The sequence below is a fragment of the Orcinus orca genome, chromosome 12 (genome assembly GCF_937001465.1).
Source record: "Orcinus orca chromosome 12, mOrcOrc1.1, whole genome shotgun sequence".
NCBI lineage: Eukaryota > Metazoa > Chordata > Mammalia > Artiodactyla > Delphinidae > Orcinus > Orcinus orca.
The window spans coordinates 7,321,574-7,348,042 of NC_064570.1; the positions used below are offsets into that span (position 1 = coordinate 7,321,574).

The 26,469-nt window shown below is 42.1% G+C and overlaps 1 protein-coding gene across 1 annotated transcript in view; it reads right to left on the reverse strand.

Annotated features, from left to right (window-relative positions):
• SLC22A3 (solute carrier family 22 member 3) overlaps positions 1 to 26,469 on the reverse strand; it is an 88,678-nt gene that overhangs the window by 18,192 nt on the left and 44,017 nt on the right. The window contains exons 4-5 of the mRNA XM_004278876.3: positions 25,902 to 26,070; positions 24,940 to 25,057 (exon numbers count right to left, since the gene is read on the reverse strand). Of these exons, the coding sequence (XP_004278924.1) occupies positions 24,940 to 25,057; positions 25,902 to 26,070 (287 nt within the window). The remainder of the gene's footprint in view (positions 1 to 24,939; positions 25,058 to 25,901; positions 26,071 to 26,469) is intronic.

Sequence of the window (26,469 nt, forward strand, 5' to 3'; positions counted from 1 at the left end):
AAATGCCATGGCCATGTCTGTTCCCTCAGACTATAGCCCTCGGTCTTTGTCCTTCTGTTAAGTGAGAACCCTGGCTAGCAAAAACAGGACCCTCACTGTCTGTTTACTCAACTCCAGATCCGGTCCAGAATGACTGAAAATCTAGGCAACTTTTCCCCAAGACTTTGAGTCAAAAGTCCCTCTACCAGCAGTCATAGGAATTTGACTTAAATTCACGCGGAGAGTACAATACCTTGTCAATCACCTGTTCTGAACATTACGCTCAACAGGTCAACCAAAGCTGCGTATCTGCTGCCTATGCTTGCCCCAAGGAAAGGCACACACACAGAAAAAGACTGAAAAATGGATGTCTTTAGATCACTTTCTTTTCCTAAGTCTTTCCAGTACTGTATTTCTTCTATACCAAGACACACACTCTTCACAGCTGAAAAATCTCAAAATTAGGACGTGTCCCACAACTCGGCTGATAAGAAAGCAATGTGCCCAGTTTCAATAGCATGGTTTTTCTTACTGAGTGTTGCATAAAATGATGATGTGTCTCAAAATTAACAGTATCTAGGGATCAATGAAGCAATATTAGTAGTTACCATAGCAACGCCAGTAGAAAACTGCTAACTGATTCCACCATCCATTCTTTTCATCTCCCTTTTGATAACAGAACCCATGGAATTTTAGTTGGGGGCATGGCAGCCTAGCTAAAGTCATATCTTCTAGCCTCTCTTTCAACCACGGGTGGCCCAGTGACTAAGATCTCAGCAATGAGGTGGGAGCAGAAGCCACGTGTACAAGCTCTGTGCCCCATCCTTTAAAAAGGAAATGGCTTGCTCTTCGTTCACTGTCTTCCCTTCCTGAAGGATGGAAGAAGACAATGCTGGTGAAATGGCTTTGATTATACAACCTATTGCAGGCGAAGATGGAGAAACAAGATAAATGGAACCTGGGTCCTAGAGGACCTCATGGAACAGAGCTGCCTTAAGCGCCGGGCTACTCAACGCTGGGTGGGCATGTTAAAGAAAAAGAAACTTTTCTCTCTTTTGTCACTGTATTTTTGCGGTGTTTCAGCAGCAAGTCGACCTGTACTGTCACTAATACAATCCTTATTAAAATGTTCCCTGAGCTAATCCTCGAAATTCTAAGACCCCTACCTTCACCTTTGCTGCTCCAAAAATAAAGCAGAAATACCGTAAGTGAAAGAACTTAGTCCATCACAATACAGTTGGCTCTTCACACCCACAGGTTTTGCGTCTGTGGATTCAACCAACCGTAGGACCTGTGACTGGTTGAAGCTGTGGATGCAGAACATGTGGACACAGAGCATCAACTGAGACCCATTCTATGGAAGGGCCTTGAGCATCCGAGGATTTTGGTATCTGCAGAGGGTTGTGGAACCAATATTCCACAGATACCAAGGGATGACTGTATATTATTACATGGTAGGTCATCAAAATGTTTTTCACAATTAGTTTCTATATATTGCCCACATTAAAATGGCTAACTTCTATGGAGTGTGCAATATTTCTTAGATTCTGGGCTAAGTACTTGACATGAATTATTTCATTTAATTCTCATCAAGACTCTCTAAAGTTAGTACTTTTATTGATCCTATTTTATAGACAAGAAAAACAAGGCTTAAGACACTAAGGATTCATTAGAAGGAAGGTGGCTAAGCTAGGATTTGAAATCGAGGAAGTTGATGGAGAGCCCCTGTTCTTAATCCTCTCACTGCATTGCTGACTGTATAAAAAGCTTTTTATTCCAGAAAACCTCTTTGTAGTTGACGGTGACTTCTGTATAATTTTAAAGAAGGATATTACGCACTTGACCAAGTATTTAATCTTTAGTTAAAACACTGTTTTATGGAAAAGTTGGCCTTGATTAAAATAATTTAGATTTTGAGGACCTTTAAATTCAAGATTAAAACCACTCATCATATGAGAGCCGTTTTCCTCCATGAATGTATCACTTATTCCAGTGATTCTCATCTCTTCACTTAGGGTTTTTCCACAACTTAGACCTGGGTCATGTTCATCTCAGACTGTTCTCTTCTCTCCAGGGAGAGCCGACAGCTCTGCTCACGTACACACACGTACATCACTGTTCACTCAGAGCACACAGATAGGGATGATCCTTTCTTTTCAAAAGCAATATTCAAAACAATTTATTATGGACTCTCTTTTATTTCCTCTTCAATCTTCTTATTTTCTGCCTATAGCCCTGACTCGTATCTCTTAGATAAGACTGAACAAATTACTTTCATTCTGGTCCATCCAACGTCAACATCCCAGAGTTTAAGGGAACTCAAACTTCACATATTTCAAGATCTCTAGTCAATTCAGATAGATAATTTGACACTTAAACACCTTTGTAGAGTTTTCAGCTCTTCATGGTTCTTTTTTTTTTTTGCGGTACGTGGGCCTCTCACTGTCGTGGCCTCTCCCGCTGTGCAGCACAGGCTCCGGACGCACAGGCCCAGCGGCCACGGCTCACGGGCCCAGCCGCTCCGCGGCATGCGGGATCCTCCCGAACCGGGGCACGAACCCGTGTCCCCTGCATCGGCAGGCGGACTCTCAACCACTGCGCCACCAGGGAAGCCCTCTTCATGGTTCTTAACTCTTTCTAACTCATAAAATAAATATCTCTTGCTCTGTAGATGTCACTTTTTCCTGAGCAGGTCTCCAGGCTAGTTAAGTTACTACATGACCACAGAATTATGACATGTTAAATTTTGACAAGACCATAGAGCTCTGATGGTCTAACCCAGCAAACTTTTTCTGCAAAGGGCCAGATAGTAAGTACTTTTGGTTGTGTGAGCTGTCAGGTCTCTGCTGGGACTACTTAACTGTGCCACTGCTCTGTGAAAGCAGCCATAAGTGGATATATAAATGGATGGCTGTGGCTGGATTCCAATAAAATTTTATTTCCAGAACAGGCAGCAAGCCAGGTCTGGCCTGCAGGCGGTAGACTGCCAACCTCTGAACTAGAGGGTTAGTGCTGGACGAACTTATACAGGTACTGTTATTTCCATTACAGGGAAGAAGAAGTTTAGGCACAGGAAAGCTAAGTAGTTAACCCAACAAAGACAGGCAAGGAGTAGTTGAACCAGGAAGTTGCTACCTGAGTCTGTATTGCTCACCATTATGCTGTACTGTGTCTGCAGAGTATAATATTTATTTTATTGTTTAAAAGTATGCTTGTATCATATCATTAATGGTTCTCAGAGGTAGTGGGATTAAGGTGGTTTTTACTTTCTTCTTTTGGGCTATAAATATTCTCTTAAAATTAAAATTTGGGGCTTCCCTGGTGGCGCAGTGGTTGAGAATCTGCCTGCTAATGCAGGGCAGACGGATTCGAGCCTTGGTCTGGGAGGATCCCACATGCCGCGGAGCAACTGGGCCCGTGAGCCACGACTACTGAGCCTGCGCGTCTGGAGCCTGTGCTCTGCAACAAGAGAGGCCGCGATAGTGAGAGGCCCGCGCACCGCAATGAAGAGTGGCCCCCGCTTGCCACAACTAGAGAAAGCCCTCGCACAGAAACGAAGACCCAACACAGCAAAAATTAATTAAGTAATTAATAAACTCCTACCCCCAACATCTTAAAAAAAAAGAAAGAAAGAAAGAAAGAAAGGATATCCTAAGTACACTCAGCAAAAGTTAACCGTTGAATCTGGGTAATAGGGGTATAGAAAATATTTCATTATTAAAAAAAATTAAAATTTAAACCTACATTACTTTTGCAACAAGAAAAGATAACTCACTTTTAAAGCAATGGATTTAAATTAGACATTATGCACCTTTTTTCGTCGTTGACTCAGTATCACTCTCCCTTTCTTTTTCTTAGTAGAACCCCCCCACTACACCATCCCCCACACACACACACATACTTCATCAATTCGTGTTGTCAGGGAAGCTGACCCTGTTTCCAATTGTAGGCGGATGTCCGATCATCTAAGGGTAATTCTATCCTTTATGTCAGTGACTGGACACATGACCCATTCTGAACCAGTGAGGGATAGACATGTGACCGAATTTGAACCAATGAGAAAAAGGGCTTCTGGGAAAGTCCTTCATTGCCTTTAAGTCAGAGGCATCCGAGGAATCTTCTCTCTCTCCCCTCAGGGAATTAATGAGGAAAGAGTGGGCTCAAATAGATCTTAGCGGCCATCCTACCCCCAGGAGAGAAGCCGAGTGGAGGGTGGAGAAGGGGAGGAAACCATGGCTCAGTGTGGAGACCAAGGTCTAAACAACCCTAGATGCTGTTCTATCTCTAGAATCCCAGATCCAGAAGCCTGGAACTGTGCTCACTGTCTAAGCCCATGTAGGTTGGTTTTCTGTTACTTGTTGTCAAAAGCAGAACTATCTGGAGATTTCAGTCCAGAACAATGCTTTTGCATAACAACTGAATACTTTAGGCAAAATAATTTTGCATTAAAGAATGAAAATAATGGTTTCACTACTCAAATTTACTCTATAAAAATATTTAGTATTAGTCTTAATTTCAAACTTTTAACATTTATTAGAATCAAGCAGTCACATGATCTCTACTTTTCCTAAGCACAAGTTTAATGCCTAGTATATATCCTACACCAACAGAAGATGAAGTGCTGATAGCAACTGAAGGTAATCGAGACCATAAAACCAATTTTCCCCATTCAGTAAATGAAAGGATTAATAGTGCTTCCAAGCAAGTATTTTGCCAGTTTAAGAACAAATCCAGCTGGTCTTTGATTTACTAACACGCTCTCTACAGTGACGCAGATATTCTGAAAGATGACCCACTTTCTGGGTGTCCAAAGACCTTGAGAGACTAAAAGCCGTATCTTGGATGGAATTCATCCAGGAAAGTCTTGGCAACTCATGTGTAGTAACTGTTGCAGCTCTTATTCTTTTACAACAACTTCTAGCTCTATATTTTTAAATTAAATCATGCTTCTTTTCTATTGCCAAAGCGTTACCAGATTTTGCATAGTCTGAGTCAGATACAAAAGAATAGAAATGCTATGTCAGGTTATTATAGATAGATAGATAGATAGATTTTAAAATTTGCTTTACTGAAATATAATTTATGTCCAGTAGAATTCAGCAATTTTAAGTTACATTTCAATGAATTTTGACAAATGTGTAAAGTCATATAACCACCGCTGCCATCATGATGTGGAATATCTCCATTGCCCCCAAAAGTTTCCTCCTGTCTCGTTGCAGTCAATTCCCTGCCCCCAGCTTTGGCCCCTGGCAAACCCTCATCTCCGTTTTGTCATTACAGTTTGCCTTTCTAGAATTTCTTATAAATGGAACCATGCAGAATGTTATCTTTCGTATCTAGCTTGGCATTGTATTTTGTCACACATTTATCCATCTAAGTGGTGTCTGCCTGCTTTCATTAGGAGCAAAGGAAGATGGGAAATGCTCCTGGCAACATCTGTCTGTTTGGAGTCTTGTTACCTAGTAATGACACTCGTTGAAAAAGGGGTTGCTCACAGGTAAACTGTACAGGCTGGTGCCCCGACACTCATTTACTGAACTAATGGCTATTTGCTCTATTTGACTCTTAAGTGTCTTTTAATTCTGCCAAGACTTTTGTTTTACATCAACAGTGATGTTAAAAGCATACTTTAGTCATCTTTTTTTGATTAGTTCAGCTCTATTTACAATTCTTTCTGGTGCCTTTCTGAAACACTTTTTGAAGTTGACATTTTAATTTAAATTGCCAAGAAAGAGAAAGACACTGTAAATAACAATGTTATAAATATGGTGTTCAGAGCTCTCCTGACATGGGATTGGTTTCTGGTCAAGAAACAAACTTCTTGTTACCCAAGGGGAAAGGCAGGGAGGGATAAATTAGGAGATTGGGATTAACATATATACACTACTATGTATAAAATAGATAACCAACAAGGACCTACTGTATAGCACAGGGAACTATACTCACTATTTTGTAATAACTTATAAGAGCAAAGAATCTGAAAAAACAAAAGGTACATGTGTGTGTAAAACTGAATCACTTTGCTGTACACCTGAAACTAACACGACGTTGTACAGCAACTATACTTCAATACAAGATAATTTTTTTAAAAAAGAGAGAGACGACCAGCCAGGGTCAAGCTAGAGATGTTGTATTTTAGTCGGAACATTTTCTTACCCACGCATTATTTAAACTCTCATCAGTAGCATATGAATAGCACATACACCTCACCTCAACTTACATAGCAGAGGATGAAAGATTTCCACAATCCTCAGTAACAGCAAACTGCCTGTCAATGCCACCAACGTGAAACTGTCACAACCCCAAACTCTCATCCTCCAATGAACTTTTGTTCAAAATGACCCTCCCCAATTTCTTCCCAGAACCTAATTAAAGCTAACCTTCCCTTTGTCTCCTCAGACTGGGCTAAGGATTGCCATAGTTTGCGTGTCCCAAAATGTGATTCCTCTGCTATTCCCGAGTAAACTAATTTTTGCTAAATAACAATGACTGTTAATTTTGTTTAAGGTCAGCAATACATACGCCTGGCACACAGTGAGTGCTCAGAAATGGAGGCGGTTGACACTAATATTATTTTTACAACATTTCAGAGATATTTTACTTCCAGACGATAATTCACTTGGCACTTTCAAGAATCTTTTCAGTTAGTAAACTGTACCTTATACTACAATGCACTAGGTGGGGAGATTCTTTTCAAGGTACTCCTACATGAATCCCCTTGTAAAGACAACTGTCATTGTGCCTTTTTTTAAAAAAGGAATGGATTTCTTTTTTATTAGATTTTCTTAAGTTTACCAGGTATATTTAATGTTCACCTGGCACTGCTGATCTCCCAGGCCTAAGACAGGGTAATTTCTCACAAATGTGAACACAAGTAAATGACGCTTGGAGAACCCTGTTGCTCAAAGTGTGGTCCATGAGTCCACAGTGTGGTCACCAGGGAGCTTGTTAAAGATGCCCTACCTCAGATCAGAATCTGCATATTAACAACCTCCCAGGAGACTCGGGTGAGAAGCCCAGATGGTCCACGAAGTCCTGCCTCACCTGCTGACTCCTAGCATTTATTCTTCTTGGCCAAGACGGAACATGAGTCCCCCGGGTTTAGGTGGAAGAACCCAGCTGATCAGTAGGGTCTGGCGCCGGCAGGGGAGGGAACAGCGTCAGGTGGCTGCATTTCCAGCCTTGCAGTTTCACCTGCTTGATCTCAGTGGGTGGATTTTTCAACAGTTGTCATATTTCACAAGGAAAGGCGAAGCCACTGATGAGAAGGGGAATTCATCTCTTCTTGAACCTAACACTGACTTAGTAAGTGTTGTCACAAATTCCCAACATGCTTTGTTCTCTAGAACCTTTTACCCTCTAAGAAGTCTGTGTGAACAAAATATTACTTGAGGATTCGGCGTTCACTGATTTGGAGGACCAGGAGTTGTGCTCAAAGTTCAACCACCTATATAGGTCGTTTCTAGAAGCATCAGGAGCTGGAGAGCTTGGGTGAGGCCAGGGGGAAGTGCACGGTGACTGCTGTGGTACACCAATCCCCGCTGCCGCCACTGCCTCACGGACACCCACATCAGTCAGATGAAGGCCAGAACCAGAAGGTCCAGGAGTAAATGTTTAATGTCATAGAACACTGGCCGGCTTCTAGGTGGCAATCCTGGCATCCATAAAAGAGAATCTGCGAAATTACCCACAGCGGCTTGAAAAATTTTAAAACCTCATTATACCTTAAAACAAGAGTAGATAAAGTATTCACCATACAGAGTTCATATGGTAAAGCAAAGCTCATAATCAAAATGATCATCAGTATTCGACGCTTATTAAAATAGTTAAAATCAAATTCCAGACACTTAGACCAGCGCTGTCCAATAAAAATATAGGGTCACCTACGTCAGTTAAAATTTTCTAGTAGCAACATTAAAAAGGTAAAAAGAGGCAAAATTAATTTTAAGGCTATGTTGCATTTGATCTGATCTATCCCCAGTACAATCATTTCAACATGTAATCAATGTGAAATTACTGATGAGATAGTTGATGTGTTTACATCACACTCAATCTTTGAAATCCACGGTGCAGCTCTCACATCACACCTCCGTGTAGACCAGCCACATTTCAGGGCTCCACTGCCACATGTGGCTGGTGGTCCCTGTACTGGACTTCGTGCTCAGCCAGCTCTTTCGTGAGGATGCTCTGTTGAGGAGATATTTATTCCGAGAGATTGCGTCTGGCCCGAGAGGGAGTCCCCCTCCCATCCCACGACTGGGCTCGCTCCCTGGAACAGCAAAAGTGCATCTTTCTAGAGTTCCCCAGGGATCCAAAGTGCAGCCTTAACATCAGCAAAGGTTGATGGCTTGCAGCTGTGGGTCACATGGTGGAACACTGCTTCATTTCTTAAAAACAAATCTGCGAGGATTTGGGGGAGGAGAGGTGTTAAAGCACATGACAGAGAGAGGGAAAAACAGATGGCATTCTCAGTTCTAAAACTCTAATCCTAAAGACTCAGAACTTGGCAGGGGTCGGACACCAAAATTTGATGTGAGTGGATGGGATTAAACATGTCATTGAACTCCCCAGTGGCACCAATAAGTGTCACTGATTGCTGCTGAAACAGAAAAGTTCTAAATATCAAATGATAAAGGATGTCCAAAAAAATAATCAAGGGGATATGATGTACAGTCTGATGACTATAGCTAATTATACCGTACTGCATATTTGAAAGTTGCTACGTGACCAAATCTTCAAAGTTCTCATCACAAGAAAGAAATTTATTAAGCATGTATGGTGATGGTCTTAACTAGACTCACTGCGGTGATCACTTTGCAACACACCAAACACCAAATTATTATGTTGTACACCTATAACTAATATTATGTCATTTTATCTCAATAAAAAACTTCAAGAATTATAAATTTAAAAGAAGAATGTCCGGTGTCTTAAACCATAGGAACACGTCTAGATACACAAATTTTTAGTTCTAAGTAGGCAAACTGAGTACCTGTAAGTAACTAGTTAGCCAAGGATTTTTCTAGAGAGGAGAAAGCTAGCGTGAAATAAAACAAATCATCTGCTGTGTCACAAATAAAAGCCAAACCACATCTCCACCCATCCGCATTCTTATCATCATTTCTTTTCCTAGCTTCTCCAGGGCTTCAGGTGTTTGCAGGATTCCAGCCAAAGTGCGACTTCGCCCAGTAGGATTCTTGGCAGGTGTCTTTCTGCCTGGGCCTGGAGCATGAGGCGCTACCACCCTGTCTCTGGGTTGCCAGCCCTTTCCATGCAGGCCAACGACAGCCAGGCCAACCCAGGGCGACATCAGCTCCATCGCACAAGTGCTCCCAGCCGTGGTGACGGGGCGAGTCCAGGATGGTATTCTCAGAGCGCCCTCGGGTTGGGTCAGCTGCCTCCTGCATTCCTGTGGGTTTTCTTCTCCGGGACTGGCTCCCTCTCCTGTTTTCCTTCGTCCAGCTCTTACCAGCCTCTCAGCAAGCCGGCAGTGGTCCTGGCGTCCTCTCTGGTGTTCGCCATCAGCTAGGTTCACGGGCATCTTTTCAGGGTGTTTTCTCTAAATCCCTGTGCTGAGCTGGCCCTGCCTGCTGGCTGTGACTGAGGAGAGGCCTGGCTGCCCTTCCTTGTCCTCTATTTAACATGTGCTCCGAGAGTTGTGGTGCCTTGGGTACCATCTTCTTTCTGCTCTCACAATGCCCCGAAGTCGTGGTTTCTCTGAGAAATGGGTCGTCATCGTTCCTATTTTTCAGTAAGAACTTTTGAAATTGTGTTTACACTTTGACCAAAGTATTTTTTTTAACCAGTTGTGAAGGCGAAAGCTACTTTGTAGTAATCATTTGCATTCAAAAGCATGTATCTTCCTAAGTCAGTGTTTCTCAAACTGAATTCTGTATTCTTAATTTTGTTTTTCTTTTAAAAGAGATCTACGGTGGTGCTCATCTCACGAGCGCTGTTTGCCAAAAATGTTTTTGTTTCCTCTCCTCCCTCCCCAGCCCATCACAGGGACGTGATAGGATTGCAGTGCTTGGTCCTGCGTGATTGAGTGGGGCCCCCTCCCCAGATTTGCCAAGGAGTTGTGAGCATTTAATTGCTGAAGCAGGACCCTCTAGAACTCCCCCTTTTCTGCGATGGTCCAGGCAGTGGCTGCTAGGACAGCCTGGATTAAAGAGTGAGGACTCTGTGACAAGGAGAGGAGGCCCCAGTGAATCCACGTGGCACAGACAGGAGTTAATCTTTTGTGGGTTTTATTTATTTATTTATTTTTAAAATTTTATTTACTTATTGATTTTTTTGGCTGCGTCGGGCTTCATTGCTACCCCGGCTTTCTCTAGTTGTGGCCAGCGGGGGGCTACTCTTCGTTGCGGTGCGCGAGCTTCTCATTGCGGTGGCTTCTCTTGTTGCATTGCAGGGCACAGGCTCTAGGCACGTGGGCTTTAGTAGTTGTGGCACATGGGCTCAGTAGACCTGGCTCATGGGCTCTAGAGCGCAGGCTCAGTAGTTGTGGTGCCCGGGGTTAGTTGCACCGTGGCACGTGGATCTTCCCGGACCAGGGCTTGAACCTGTGTCCCCTGCATTGGCAGGCGGATTCTTAACCACTGCGCCTCCAGGGAAGTCCCTCTTTTGTGGTTTTAATCTACAGAGATCTGGGGAGTGTTTGTTACATGCACACCTGGCTTATCCTGAATGATAAAGAGTCCATAGATTTCTCAAGTTTACAAAAAAGCCCTCTGGTCTATACCCTCTTCTTCATAGGAATTTATTATGCTAAGTATTATATTTCTATTTTGAAGTAATTAAACTAAGACTTCAACTTAAATTTGGGGAAATTGCAATTTTCATGAAATTTTGTTTGCTTCTTATAAATAATAAGTCTTTTTGATAAAATCCACCTTTAAAACTCCTAAAAAGGAATGAGGATTATTTCTACTGCTTTTTCAATCAACAGGCACTAATTAGTTTATCACTGAAATAAATCATAAAACTAACACAGAAGCAGAGGGAGCCCTGGGTAGACCTGCTGTCCCATTGAAAGCTTGTGACTAAGAGCTTACGCCACTGCCCAGGGAATGGAACAGTTAACAAGTCCCATTTGAGCCCCCAAGTACACTTAATGAAGGTGTTGGTGGGTCTGAAAATCATGATCTTGTTCTACACTGATGAAGTATGTTCATACACTGTCATCTCCTTTTGAGAGGTATGCAGAGCAGGCATCATTCTCCCAGAGACAATCCTCATTTTTTAAAGAAATACTTGAGTATCTTGGGGGGACATTATATCCCTTCTGCTTTTGCATGACTGATGTTCCGGCTTTGAAGAGTATTTCTCCTTCATTTCAGTGATGGGCAGTTAGATAGCGAAGTCCAGAATCAGAAAGTGTGTTTTAGAGGATAAGTATTGATATTTGGGCATTTGCTAACAAACGTGTTATCACGTATCAATCTTTTAAGGCCAAGAGCGTGAACATGATTGTCTGCTGGTTGTATATGAATCCGAGGTCTAAGTGATCTGGTTCATTATCTGGTTCACGTATCTCCAGCCACATGGAGCTTCACAGGTGTGGGACATTCATTGGTAACACTGGCAAGGCGCCTGCATCTTAGCCCCGATCTGAAGCCCAGGAGCACATAGATAAGTTACGAGTTGTTGGGTTCCTTAAAAATAGTAGACAGGTTTTAGGCTATAAACTAATTTAGACTGAGAAATGGGAACTTAATAAATGATGCATCGCTTATTAGCTGGTGCTCAGAAAACCAGCTCAGTACTGAGACCAATAAAGGTGGATCCCTGCTTCACAGTGGCATTGAGGGAGCAGGGCAGGTGGATTCAGGCCTGAATGTGACGGAGCCATAAGCTAATAGGAGAATGTCTGTGGCCTTTGGGTACAGAAGATTTCTTAAACAAAACCCAGAAAACAATCAATAGGTGAAAACACACTGATCTGACTGTATCAAATCAATTAAGGATTTAAGAATTTTTGGTCAATGAAACAAAAATAGGCAAAGTTAATGGGTAGCTAAAACATTGAGGGAAACATACTCGCAATGTCTAAAACCAACAACAGGGTAAAGTTTAGAATATAAAAGGCAATCCTATAAGTTGAAGGGGACAAATCCAATCCAATAAGTCCAACAAATCCAGAAAATTCCATACACGTGGGCAAGGATATGGCAAGGCAATCCACAGAGGAGAAACACAAATAACAAAGCAATACGCATGAAGATGTGCTGAGCCTCACTGGTAACCAGAGACGTGCAACCTAAAACACTCAGGAGGCTGGCCAAATTAGAAAATTGGAAAGTACCAAATGTGTACATGGGCAAACAGGACACTCAATGGGTGTACACAGAAAGCAATGCGGCATTATTTAGGGCACTAAATTTGCATGCAACCCAGGACCCGGTCGTTCCACTTCTAGGCATTATACTCCACGGGAAACCTCTCAAATGTCCAAAGGGACATGTATGAGGAAAGGCAACCCTCCTACACTGTTGGTGGGAATGTAAATTGATACAGCCACCATGGAGAACAGTATGGAGGTTCCTCAAAAACTAAAAATAGAGTTGCCATAAGATCCAGCAATCCCACTCCTGGGTATATGTTCAAAGAAAACTCTAATTCAAAAAGATACATGCACCCCAATGTTCATAACAGCACTATTTACAATAGCCAAGACACGGAAACAACCTAAATGTCCATCGACAGACGAATGGATAAAGAAGACGTGGTACATATATACAATGGAATACTACCCAGCCGAAAAAAAGAATGAAATAATGCCATTTGCAGCAACATGGATGGACCTAGAGATGATCATACTAAGTGAAGTAAGTCAGACAGAGAAAGACAAATACCATATGCTATCATTACATGTGGAATCTAAAATATGACACAAACAAACTTATCTACGAAACAGAAACAGACTCACAGACATAGAGAACAGAACTGTGGTTGCCAAGGGGCAGGGGTTAGGAGGGATGGGTTAGGAGTTTGGAACTAGCAGATGCAAACTATTATATAGAGAATGGATAAACAAAGGGAACATGTATGGAAACATTTATCAGGATGATTGGAGGCAGCCCAGGTTTGGAGGACGGAGATGTCAAATACAGCAGAAGGTACTGACGAAAACCACGCAGCACTCACGTGTGGGCAACACAGGGAGACCTTTAAAACATTGCTCCATGAAAAGGTAAGAAATGAGACAAGATCTAGGGCAGCACAACACCATGTATGTCACCTAAACCCACACATACCACAAGCTCTGGTTTATAAGGACACATCAATATCAAAGGGCATACATAAGGCACATTCAATTGGGGACCTGTTGAGGGCAGAGTGGGGAGAGTGGAGGAAGGGAAAATCAAATCGACCAAACGGGAGAGGGGCTTGCACAGCCCAACGATGGCTGTACCGCGCGCAGAGAGACAGGCTTAACTCAACTCTGCGCTCAAAGAAAAATGATGGTCACCCAAACCACCTGCTACAGAGCTACTTAGAGGTCAGCTTGGAACTTCCTCTGCTTTCAGTGCTTCCAGGCTTGCCAACTATTCAAATTTTGCCTTACTTCTGCACCTCAGAAAGCCCTTAGTTTCATGTTTACGTACGTGCATTGGGGAAAGCTGAGAAATTTTCCAAAGAAAGTCAAGTACAGCTGAACAGCTAAAAGAGCAGTTGACACGCACCCCAATATATATCGTAGTCCTTGGTGAGTTCTAGAATTTGCAAGCTCCTCCCTTCTCTATTTCTTGATTTACAAAATATTTTTCTGCATACAGTTACTTACTGTTCATTGGCATGTACTTTATTGTTCAGGCAGAACTACAGAGAGGGATGAGATGCTTTTAAGTGCAAGCCACGAGTGGGTGGTACACACCATGCCTGGAATTCTGACTCTGGAGGTTTTTGATAGTGAAGCCTGTTCAGTCTCATGGCTTCACTCTGGACCACAGTGATGTGTATTAATGTTATACTGCATTCACTCTCTACTCTAACTCTGAAATGTGACTTGCTTTATTATATTCCAAGAAACACATAGGTGAGTTTCCAGCCTTAACAGATGTACTAACTGAGACCCAATTAGAATACCCTTCTGTAGACAATGCCGTCAAAATTAAAACACACTGATACGGTTTCCAAACTCTACACTTGAGATTTAAGCTGTTCTTCAGCCTTAAATGAGAGGAAAAATTTATATTTAGTTGTATTAAACTTATCTATATGATGAAACTGAGTATATTTGAATAGGTAAGGAACTATCAGAGGGGGGACCTGAAAACAGCTCAAAAAAAAAGAAAGAAGACCAACCATAGAGAATTAGAGAAAATGTAAGGCACCTTGAATGCCTGTTGGGAGGCATTTTTGAAAGTGACTATTGCACAGAGGTTGTTTAAAACTAAATGTTTTGAACCCAGTGCTCTGTAACTATTTGCTGAATAAATGGGTGAACACATGAAGATGAATTCCTGCTACGGTGTGTGTCCGTTTGTGGGACAACCTCATGTCAATTACATTTAAATGGTTTTTCTAAACATGTGGTGACCAAATAAAATATTCCCTGATTCAGTGTGCCAGGTGAAAAATATTTTCAATGCAGTAACTAATAATCAACTTGAACTTTACAGGCCAGTTGTTTTTAGACAACCAAGTGTACCACATAGTTTACAGAACTGTGGGAAGGACACTACATGGCATGGAGCCCATGTTTCACTCACTTGCCATCCAATCTGTCCCCTGCTAATTTTAGATCAGCCTGTATAAATACAGCATGTTAACGGTTATGAATTGCAGAGTGAATACTTGAATTGTCTTCGGTAAGATTTGTCCGCGTCAGGTTTCAAAGAGAAGTATTTAAGCCTGGAGACTCCACTAGTGATCAACACATGCGGCAAGTACTTAATCTCTATCGTTCTTGGGGCCACAGAAATAATCGTGCTGAGTATTCATTCAGTAAGCCTTCCTCAGTCTTCCTCAAGATCTAAACTGTTAGTGCTGTGTTGGCTCTGAAACCTAAACAAGAAAGAAAACAAGGACCCACCTTTGAGACACAGTAAGACAATTGTACACCAAGTTGCTCAACTCTCGCTACTTCAGAGGAAGAACTTGTCCTTAAGGTCAGTGAAAGAGCAGAATATAATGAACTTGAGTTTATTTTATTGAATTTAAAAAAACTGAACAAATCTCGGAAGTTGTCGAGAATTCTGTTTATCGAGACTCTGTGGGGTCCTTCAGCTTCTTCTGAGAACGTCATATAACTTGAACTCTGAGAGCTCAGGGAACAGCTGTCCAGCTGATGGAAACTAATCCTGTTTGTGCTCACTGATCATTGACTCTTGTCCTGATTGAGTATGAGAACTTCTGGCACATGATAGGAACTGTGCTTTTAATTCTGTTCACTGAGACGACAACCTAACACAGATTTACTATGAACTTAACGCCTTTCAGTTCCTTAGTCATTATTCATCACAACGGCATCTACCTTCATCTGCAATAATAGTATAGATGTATCCAAGATGTATTCATTCATTCTACAGACAAGACTTGGCTGCAAATGGTTTGTGGACTTTGGCAGTAACTTGATGGTCCCCAAGGATCAGTGGCCCCCCCCGGGACAGACTACCACATGATTCTTCCATCGACTCTGGGGCTGAGGTCACAGGTGCTGCGAGGCAGGAGTGTGTTAGCCAGAACGTTCCTCTTTGGTCCCCCTCCATGCCCATTCCTAGGGATGGTAACAAAGATCTACTTTTCTAGCATAAGAGTGTCCTTGGTTCAGGCCATTTCCCCCAACGTTCCCTAAGTCCTTTTCCTGGGAAGGATATAAGGACTTCTTCACTCTAAAGCTTCCCTTATTCAGCCACCTTAAGAAAGGTACATTCACTATTTGAAGAAGGAAGGCTTCCTCTCCATCAGGTCCCCTTTCTGTACATTCAATTATACTTCCCTCCAATAGTGCCAGATTCAAAGAAAAATGAAAACAGCACAGACCCACATTATTTGTTCTAAACCAAGAAATCTAGCCATCCTTGGATTGCATGGGCTTGGTCCCGTTCACATCTGCACCCACATGAAGAAGTGTTGCTATTGCAACACAACCTGGCTGTTCTTCATCCAGCCATCTGTTAGACGGATCTTAATTTTTATTTTTTCCAGGAAAGGGAAGATTTAGCCCTTGAAAATCCAGCACCTGATACCTGTATACCATCTACCTGGGGGGAACCTCTAGGGATGGAAGCGAATAGATCCCAGTGTGTTTTCTCTGTTACTATTTAGCAGAATTTTCTCATGTTTATCTACATCAAAGGAGCATGTCTGCATACTCCAACAACCAACCTAGCCCTGGAGAATTTTTTTTTTTTTTTGCAGTACGCGGGCCTCTCACTGTTGTGGCCTCTCCCGTTGTGGAGCACAGGCTCCGGACGCGCAGGCTCAGCGGCCATGGCTCACGGGCCCAGCCGCTCCGCGGCACGTGGGATCTTCCCGGACCAGGGCACGAACCCGTGTCCCCTGCATCGGCAGGCGGACTCCCAACCACTGCGCCACCAGGGAAGCCCAGCCCTGGAGAATTTAAATGATTTCACCCAGGCTGCATCTCTTTTCTTCGGATTATTTCTTGGAAAAAGGCAGCTTTCCTAATGGACTGGAGATCTAGCAAGCAGCACTGTCATAGCAACAGCAGCTCTGGATTAGGAATAATGCCCGGGAAATCCTGCCAGGGAGTTGGATGTGCAGGGTTCTGGAAGTTGCACCCATCATGGCCTCCACAGCAAGGAACACTTTCCCAAAGAGCTAGTATTTTCTCATTTATTCACAGTAGGGAAGCACAGCAATTTGGATTTGCAGAGACTGCTTTTGCCAAAAACACAAGCGTGGGCCAAGTGGCACAGGAACAAAACACTGGAAAAGGCTGCTATCTTCCTCTCTCACACGATAGAATATGAAGATTTCAAAGATGGTGTTAGAGGGCCATTCTCTTGGCAAGTGTTCAAAAGGCAAGAGCAAAAGCAAACTCACTTTTTATTCTATTAGAGAGACCCAGAATTAAAATAACTGAAGTAGGCATTTTCACAATTCTCACAAAAAAGAGCAATCAATATTAACAGAATAAAATAAGCCTGTGTGGCTTATTCATTTTGTTTTATATTTTAATTAGTTTTCTTCGTAATGCCACCGGGGCCTGGGCTAGGCCAGAAAAAGGCAAATGCTTCTCTGCATCACCACAGGGGTGCTAGGGCTCAAACAGGAGGGCTGTTGTTCTGAAGGGCAAGGATCAGCCTTTGAGATGGAAAAAGGGAGGAGTCCATTGTTCCCAGATTCTGTAACTAATGAATGAGGAGTTGACATGGCTCTAAATGTCACTATGTAGAGCTTGGAACTCTTCCCCTTGTGTCATAATCCAACATCATTTTGCCTAGGTGTTTGCTGGAATCTCAGCTTTAGGGAGAGCAGGCCAGGTGAATGGAGGTGCTTTGGCTCTGTGTCTGGACCAAGAATGTACACCAAGAGAGGCCAGTGGGGGGAGGGGACACCTGGGCCTCCTGTGGGCCAGCACTGCTGTCCCGTGTGGGACCCACCTGGAGGACGGGTTCTCAGCAGCTGCAGTCTCCAGAAAGATCAGGCAGCAGTTATCAGAAGGGGCAACATCTAACTCTATGACAACAGATGAGTAAAGACATCAGCAGTGGGACCCCACTTTTGACAGAAAGAACAGGCAGAAAGTAAGCAGGGGCCCAGGGCCCCAGTCGAACAACTAGGGTTCAAGTCCAGATTAAGAACTATAGTAGAAACAGGGGATTGAGCAAGAAAATACTAGCTCTTTGGGAAAGTGTTCCTTGCTGTGAAGGCCATGATGGGTGCAACTTCCAGAACCCTGCACATCCAACTCCCTGGCAGGATTTCCCGGGCATTATTCCTAATCCAGAGCATACATGAAATATGTACCGCTTTCTGCATGTCAATCATACATCAATAAAGTGTGCGTTTTTTTCAAAGGAATATCACTTCATGTTAGACCTTCAAATAAAGGCTGTAAAAGTTTTTTGTGTTTTTATTTTTTTTAAAGAATTAGGGATTGAGGAAGAAAGAGGAAGCCTGGCAGCCACCTGGGGGCCCCGGCAGCTTGCATCTGACATCGGGAAGTCCCAGGTCCCATCCTCTAGTCAGGCCAGGCATCCCACTGTCTTCTCATAGGGATCAGGGTCCCAGTGGGCTGGGAGGGGCTTTTGAAGCCAGGAAATGTACATCTTTGGTATCCTTCTCTAAGCACAGCTGGGAAGGGGAGGACTGACCTAGTCACCCCCATTTGCCTGACACTTTCTTTAGATTTAGCTTTGCGACTTCAGTATCCTAGAAATCCTCCCGGTCCTGGGCAAACAAGGACAACTGGTCACCCTACTGGTCACCATCTGAGTCCATTAGTTGTCCTGGGTTCTGTAGATCCAATTACTTGTTAGAAAGATGTCATCAGACACCAGGACTGACTGGTATCACTATATCTACATATATATTTATTTATATTTATGTAACAATGATGCTGAGTGCTTTTCTTTCACAGTTCTGATGTATACTTCTCAAGCCTTAAGACCGTGGCAAGAGCATATAGCCCAGTTATTTCAGGAGGGACTCTGGAAGGTCAATTTCAGGGAAGGGGAGAGAAGGCCTGTCTCCCAGGGTTCCTCACTCAAGATGCTGCTCTTTGAGGAGCTGCCCTGAATATCTGCCTTGCCCTCTCCACGGCTGTAATCTCCTTCTTTAAGGGATAAGACACTTGGATTTCTAGCTCAGTTAAAGCCACATGATGCTCTGGACCACTCTCCCTCAAGATTTGTACAGGTGAAATGAGAGCCCGCTGACCTGGAAGATTTTAGGCCAAATTTCCTTTAGTGGAAGAAACGTACTATTTAATCACCCAGCTTGGGAAAGGAACTCGCTCTGGATTCAACAGTCCTTCACTGCTGTTTTTATGGCTTTTTAAACGGTAGCATAAACATTTTTCCCTATTCGTGCAATATTGTCTTATTTTCACAAAGTTAAAGACATGGGAACTAATTAGAATTGAAATATAGCCCATTTATAGAACCCAGGCTATTTCCAAAAATGGATTTCACTAGAGTACTATTAAATTATTTCTCAGCTCCAAAGGTCCATTTTATGTTTAGCATATGAAGCGCCCTGGCTTTTTTTATGCATTCAAGAATATTCTAAATTAAAGCTAAGGTGGCGGCATATTACAGTAATCATTTTAACACGTCATGTGAAGGATGACGGCTTTGCTGGTAGAACAGGAATCATTTATTCTGTGTGAAGTCGAAGAATGAAGATTTTCTTCTGTTAAGGGCAAGTAATGTACAAGTTTCCAGAGACTTTTTTTCCCACTGTCTTTTACTATTTTCTAGACTCACACCTTTCCCACTCTTGACACGGTCACTGCTTGGGCCTAAATTACTTTCTCTGGATCTTTTGAAATGAATTCTATGGGAGAGTTTTTAAGTTTCAAGTCTGAGATAATAATTAAACACGAAAACTAACAAAGACAGCACAACTGGACAAAAATACCACACAACTCACATGGGCTTCATGACAGCCAGAATCATGGTGTGGTTTCTCTTTCGGAAGAACAAAAATTATGTTTATAAAAATCCCCTTTGGAAAGCAAATGTCAGAAACAGACATTCCCAAAGCTGGAAAGTCCCTCTCTGGAGCGATACTGATGCTTCTGTGACGGTTCATTAAAATATAGGAAACACGGCAGCTGTTAAGAGTTGGAAGTCTCTCTGGTAACTAAGGTAACCTAAAAATTAGCCTGACACTTTTTAATAAGGTTTTAATATATTCAATCTTGGAACTATATCAGAGTGGGATCATTTATAGTGATGATGTTCCCTTTGCGATCAGAAAGCTCAAGTCTCAGTTCTTGATGTCACCCAAACGCGTCACCATGGGAACTGCCCATGAGTGTGTTTATGCATGAATGACTATCAGTGTAACATCTACTACTGACATTTCAATAAACTGGGATTAGCTCTGAACAATGAACTATATAAGCATATCATACAAGTAAGGAAATTACAATCAAGCCTTATAGGTTTTTGAGTCAACAGAGCATAACAATATCGCCAACAAATATGGACATATTCAGTTCGGTAGTATCAGAGCCTCTTTGTTAACTGGAGTTGTAGCCTACTATTTTCCATGAGCATATCCCACACGAAGACAAGAGGGGGAGAGAGACATCTTTAAAATCCTTTTTTAAAAGAATGAAACCCAAACGGCTGCCAGAGTTACTACCTATGTAGTTGTAGAATCCAGGTCAGTAAGTGACGATGGCTATTTAATCAGGATATCAGTTGACTTTTGATAAATAGTGCTCTGTAACAAGCATAGTGGCATAAAATAATAAGCATTCATTGAGCTCACACATTTGTGGGCTGGCTGGGAGACTGCTGATCTAGGTTTGGGGAGACTTTGCTAGAGCAGCTTTCCTCCAAATGTCTCTTAGCCTTCTATGTGGCCAGTAGGAGAACCTGGAAATATTCTTCTCACAGTGCTGGCTGAAGCCCAGAGATCAAGCCCAAGTACATTTCATGACTCTACTGCATCACATCTGGTCACCTACCATTGGCCAAAGCAACCCGAACGGCCAAGCCCGAAGTCGAAGGGCAGGCCGTACACTTCAGCCATCATGAGACCAGAGCAGGTTACATTGCTCTGCCCCGCATCAGCGGAACCAGGAAGTATCTTCATGCATTGGAAACGAGGGGGAAGATGTGACTATTTCAAACAATAATCTAATCTACCACAATCCAGTGTCATCTAGATAGCAAAAAATGTGTTGGATCACCAAACCCTACTTTGGCACCTGAACCAGTACTATTACTATCAGCTACATTAGTTAGCTTTGGCTGCAAAAACAAACACCCTCAAATCTCTGTAGCTTACTGAGACACATTTAGCAGACTGTAGTTTACAGGGGAAACAATGATTTCTTGGCCACATTCCATGTCTCAGCTGTAGGTCAGCTGCTATAGCTCTGTTCCGAGTTGTAGCTCTTCTCATTCTGGACCCACACTGAAGGAGCAGCTCCAGTTTGGGATGTGCTGTTCTTGTAGCAGAAGGAAAGAGCAAAAGAGCTGTCAGAAACTCATGATGCCTTTACAGCTGCTGCTCTGAACTGGTACCCCACCACCACTTCTGCTTCTCGGGCCTAAAATAGAGCAGCACCTCTGGTGTCAGCGATGGAACAGGCTGGTGTGGGGAGGTGGCTGCGGCTATTGTGATGAGAGGAGGGTAGACCTGCCAGATCTCCTGGCCGCTTTGCTACCAAGCAGATTCTTTCTAATTCATTCTAGCTTCACTACAGCCTAGGATGTGCACCCCTAGGATGAGGTGGGAATTGGAGAGGTCTTGGGGGACGAGGTCATTTACATGGTAATAACTTCTTCCAAAAGTCAGGATTTACCAGAGAGAGGTTCCATGAAAAGTGTAAGGAGAGCATTGGGCAACCAGCCTTGGGCAAGGGTGCCTTGATGTTATTATATCCAGAGAGCAGGGATACCAGCTAAGGCAATGGAGGGTTTCTGAAGGTGTGAGGTGACTGTGTAACCATAAGGTTTCCTGGTGGTCCTACTGTTGACATGGGCAACAGTTCCTTGAGTTGCCAAAAGAGGAGTAATTGATAGCATTACCCCCAAAACTATAATAGGATCCTGCCTTGGTGCTGGTGCTGGAGTTCAAGTCAAATGCCTGCACTACCTACCAGTATTTCTGAGCATTGAAAGAGGGATTTCACACATTACCATGCTTCGTGGAAACATTAATATCTCTGAACTAGAAAACTATGGTTTGGCCTATAATTTGACTGAATTCAGCTATTAGGAAGGTGTTTTAAACGTCTTTACGTTTTAAAATTCTTTCTCTTTTTAAAGACAATGCTTTGCCTTTCTACTTAGGTTGTACAATTTTTAAAGGCTGGAGATGGACAGGGTCAGTTTGAAGACATTTATTTCAAAACTTGAAGCCCCCACTGAGAAGCAGGTGATTACAAGCATGAGACTGGAACTTACAAGACAAGCCTGGAAAATCTTGTCGTGCTAATGAGCAAGGAAGCATTCAGAAACTACCAGAGGTGTGGCAGAGGGACTCAGGAACCAGCAAAGATGAGCCTCGTCTGTCCAAAGACGGGGGCAATTTGAGCATCAGTAGGATAATAACAATAACTGCAGAAGACTGAAACATACACAGTATGTATAAATCCAGGAGGTCATAATGAGGCTTAAAAAAACCCACAGCCCACAATGCATTGATCACTTCGAGAATTCAGGCAACCAATTTGCTAATTTGAAAAGAAAGAATTATGCCTATATCCTGCCTTTCCTATAGGAACTGTATGTGAGAGTCATCTCAGTTGATGGGATAAGTTAGTCTTTATGTAAGTATTTCAGTAACACATGAAGAAATAATGACAAAATGGGAATATTGTCAATTTGCAATCTCTGATGAATGAATAAATCCAGGCAATGATTATCAGTGGCAGCTAACATCACAAAAGAATAGAGAGGCACAGAGATACTAGGTGTCTCTTAATGGAAATGTACAAAGCCACTTATGAAGTAGTCTTGCCCCAAATGACAAACCTGAACTTGCTTAACTCTAGATCTAACTACCAATTTAGTTATATTTAGTTGTATTCCATCACAGGGAATACAAGACAGAGGGTCACGTTAAAGGATCCGAAGAGATGTAATCAGTGAAATTTAGACTTCAGAAAACTCAACAGAGAGAAAACCCCGTAGCATTCTCCACCGAAGTTGCTAGAAAAAGTTGCTAGAAAAAGAAAACCTATAGATTAAAAAAAGACTGAAGAGGCTCATCAACCTATCACAACACCTGTCACTAGGATCCTACGCCCACCGTGGTAGCTAGGATCCTAGAGCAACCGAAGTCCTGGAGAAACTGAAGTCTGATCAAACCTGACTTTCAAATGGAGATCATCTAACTGCTAAAAACTAGAGTTCAAGTGTCTTGGAAGCCATCGGATCCATAGTTCCCGATCATTTACAATCACAACGATGTAGAGCATTTAAGTACTTCCTGCTGAAATGATCTCTATCCTGCTCATGAATTCGAAGCGGGTCAGTGGGTGTTGGACTGGACACTCATAGGATGTGGAATAGCAGCTATTTTGGGAATCATCCTCTGGCGTCTCAGCAACACTCATGGTAACACACAATGTGCATGGTTAATGCAACATCTTCTTTCATAAGCCATCAGCACACACTATGTTCTCTACACTCTTAAAACCTTGATTTAGATCTTACACATGCTTAGCTCTGGGACTACATGCAACGTCTTCAGGATACTGATGAACGAATAGCAAAAATACTCATTTGGCCATTAAAACTGAGTACAAAGTATCATTCATTTGATCCAGCTGTGCAGACCAATGGCTCGTGTGACCAGAGCAAGCTGAGAGGGCAGTGGGATGTTACTTTCCCTAGAAGCACAGCTCAAATGTTCTCAGTCAAAGAATGACAAGGATCAACTAGTCTTCATGGTTGGAACAGATCACGTTTTATCTTTACCATATATTTTATGACCTGTAAACCTCAAGGTAAATCATTAATCTACTTCCAACAGTGACAATTGGTCAGTTGAAACCTTTGTATACACAGAGCCTACTGCTTGTCGCTTAATGTAAGAGTGAAAGAAGAAGGTAGAAATCCGAAAATAACCGACCAGGTTCTGGGGAGCTAGGAAGCTGGGGAGTTGACAATACAACCCACAAACCCATTTTTACCAGAACGTTTCTAGCAAGACAAACTGAATGCTACAAAAGAAAACAATGTTAGCAATATTAATATTAAACATTTAAAAATTCCTCTTATGGACTTCCCTGGTGTTGCGGTGGTTAAGAATCGGCCTGCCAATGCAGGGGACACAGGTTCGATCCCTGGTCTGGGAAGATCCCACATGTTGCGGAGCAACTAAGCCCATGCACCACAACTACTGAGCCTGTGCTCTAGAGCCTGCGAGCCACAACTACTGAGCCCACATGCCACAACTACTGAAGCCTGCGTGCCTAGAGCCCGTGCTCCACAACAAGAGAAGCCACTGCCATGAGAAGCCCGGGCACTGCAACAAAGAGTAGCCCTGCTCGCCGCAACTAGAGAAGCCCGCACACAGCAACGAAGACCCAACTCAGCCAAAAATAAATAAATTTAATAAATTTTAAAAAATTATTCTTAAATATTCCTTTTATAATAATCCTCTGTTATTCTGCATTCCCTTAGTCTTTGCAGCTAAAGCAAAAATCATATCTTTTTTATATGTTATTCTCTAATTATTCAGGCGTTGCTTCAAATACATGCATATGTCTTCGGCTGCATATCAAATCTTTGAAAAGACAAGAATGAGCTTTTAATACACAGCCCCTTTTTCTCTTAATGCAGTGACACAGAGGCACCCAAAAAGCCTTTGCTGGAGGAAGGAAGGAAAGACGGGAGGAAGGGAGGGAGGGAGGGCAGATTATTCAGCATGTCTAAGTCTAAAGGTTGAAATATTACATTACTGCCCAAGCTCTGGTCGGCAGAGATAATACTTCCAAGACTAAATTTAAAGACAAATCTTTAGACTTAAATTGAATGTCAAGAAAAGATTTATAGTTTGTCCAATTAAGATGAATGAATGATTAATTACTATGGGGCCTATAGTAGGTGATTCAAGTATAGTAATTCAAGTAACTTGGTGCAACTATTAAAATATGGACTAAATGACCAATTTACCTCAATTATAATGCTAGTACAACTTTGCAATTATTTCTTCTTTAATACACCATATGATTCTTCCCAAGGTTTTTTTAAAGTCAAACTAAAAATGATTAGTCATATATTTGATAATATGTGCATAAGTGACATTAATTCACCCACTTTAACAATACTTGTTACTAGTAATATGTAAGATTACCTCCGAGTAATTTGGCGAGAGATATTTCCCATTGCATTTCGCAATGCTCCTCAGAATTTTTAATGCTTTATCTCCTTTCTTCCGAGTAATCAGCCAACGGGGAGATTCAGGAACCACCCTGGTGAGAAGAAGTCTTTTTTGAGTTATGCCTGCGTATCTCAAAACTTAAAAGTTTATGACTTGAATTTCTCTATTGAAATGGATCTTGCGATCAGATACATGTTTCGGAGATTCTGAGAGCTTAGAACTGGCTCTCTGAAACATAGATTATCTTTGTAAGTTTATAACGGACGGGAAAAAATGCTCACTTGATAACTGAATTATTGCTCATGATAAAAATAATCAATATTACATTGCTCTTGCAAGAAGGCTGTCTTAGAATATACAGTCCTCAACTACAAAGATGAAAAACACTGGGATTTAATGAACATTTAGGAAAAGGTTAAGAACCCAATTTACATAAACTGGTTTGCTCATCTATTAAAATTAGATTAGAGGATGATCAAAATATGTTCATTCTAACAGGAGTCAAATGCATACACCGGTAGCTTTCCGATAACTTAATTTTCTGATGCTCTTAACATTTTCTTATTCCCCTGAGAATTCCTGAGTCACATTAGTTTGCTTAATAAAACACACAGACAAGCAAATCTTGTTCACTGCATTTAAACTGCGTGTTGAAATACTGGCAGATATGGTCTGTTGCCTTGTAGTTTTCATAAAAAGATTACAAAATAATAAAACATAATTAATACTCTATTTTAAAGGTGTTTTTCAATTTTATTAATTTAATAATAACTATTAGTCAAAAACCAATAAATAATCTCTAGAAATTCGCAAAGCCCACAGCCGTTCTGGAGATGTTAGAAAATCTCGCCTTCGTTTTCATGTTGGTTTGGAAGCATAGATTCTACATTTCTGCGGAATAAGAATAAACTTGATAATGACCAAAACCACATTACCAGTAGTAAAGGAGGAAGAGAAAGTTGGGCAGCGTGATGGCTAGCTGGATTCCTTGCCAATTGGGGATAAAGTAGGCAATTCCAGGGAGAATGATGATTCCAAGGGTGAAGAACATTTGAATCACTATTCCCACAATCCTCCTTTGTTTTGAACCTACTATTTCTGTCACTGAAGGAAAACAAACAGAGAGGTTAGGGAAGCTCAAGACCAGCTCCAAAACAAACGGACAAACAAACAAACAGACGTTACACCTGTGACGTCCATCCATCAGCGGCGCTAGAATACTATACAGGACTCTCAAAGGTCCCGAAGCTTCCTTAGGCACTGCCCTGATGGGGATGTGCTTCCCAGACAGCTCAGGTCCCTTCCTCTCCCCCTCTTCTCTGCGTTATCAACAAGCATATGCCATCCTCCTACCCACCCAGCCCAGCACCCTTCTGGGTATACAAAGAATATATGTGTTGGTTTTAGGAAAGCTTAGACGATGACTATTTTGAAAAGTAATTGTAATGATCAAAACATAACTATAATAAAGTGGCTAGATTTTATCACAGTCTTTAAAGATTT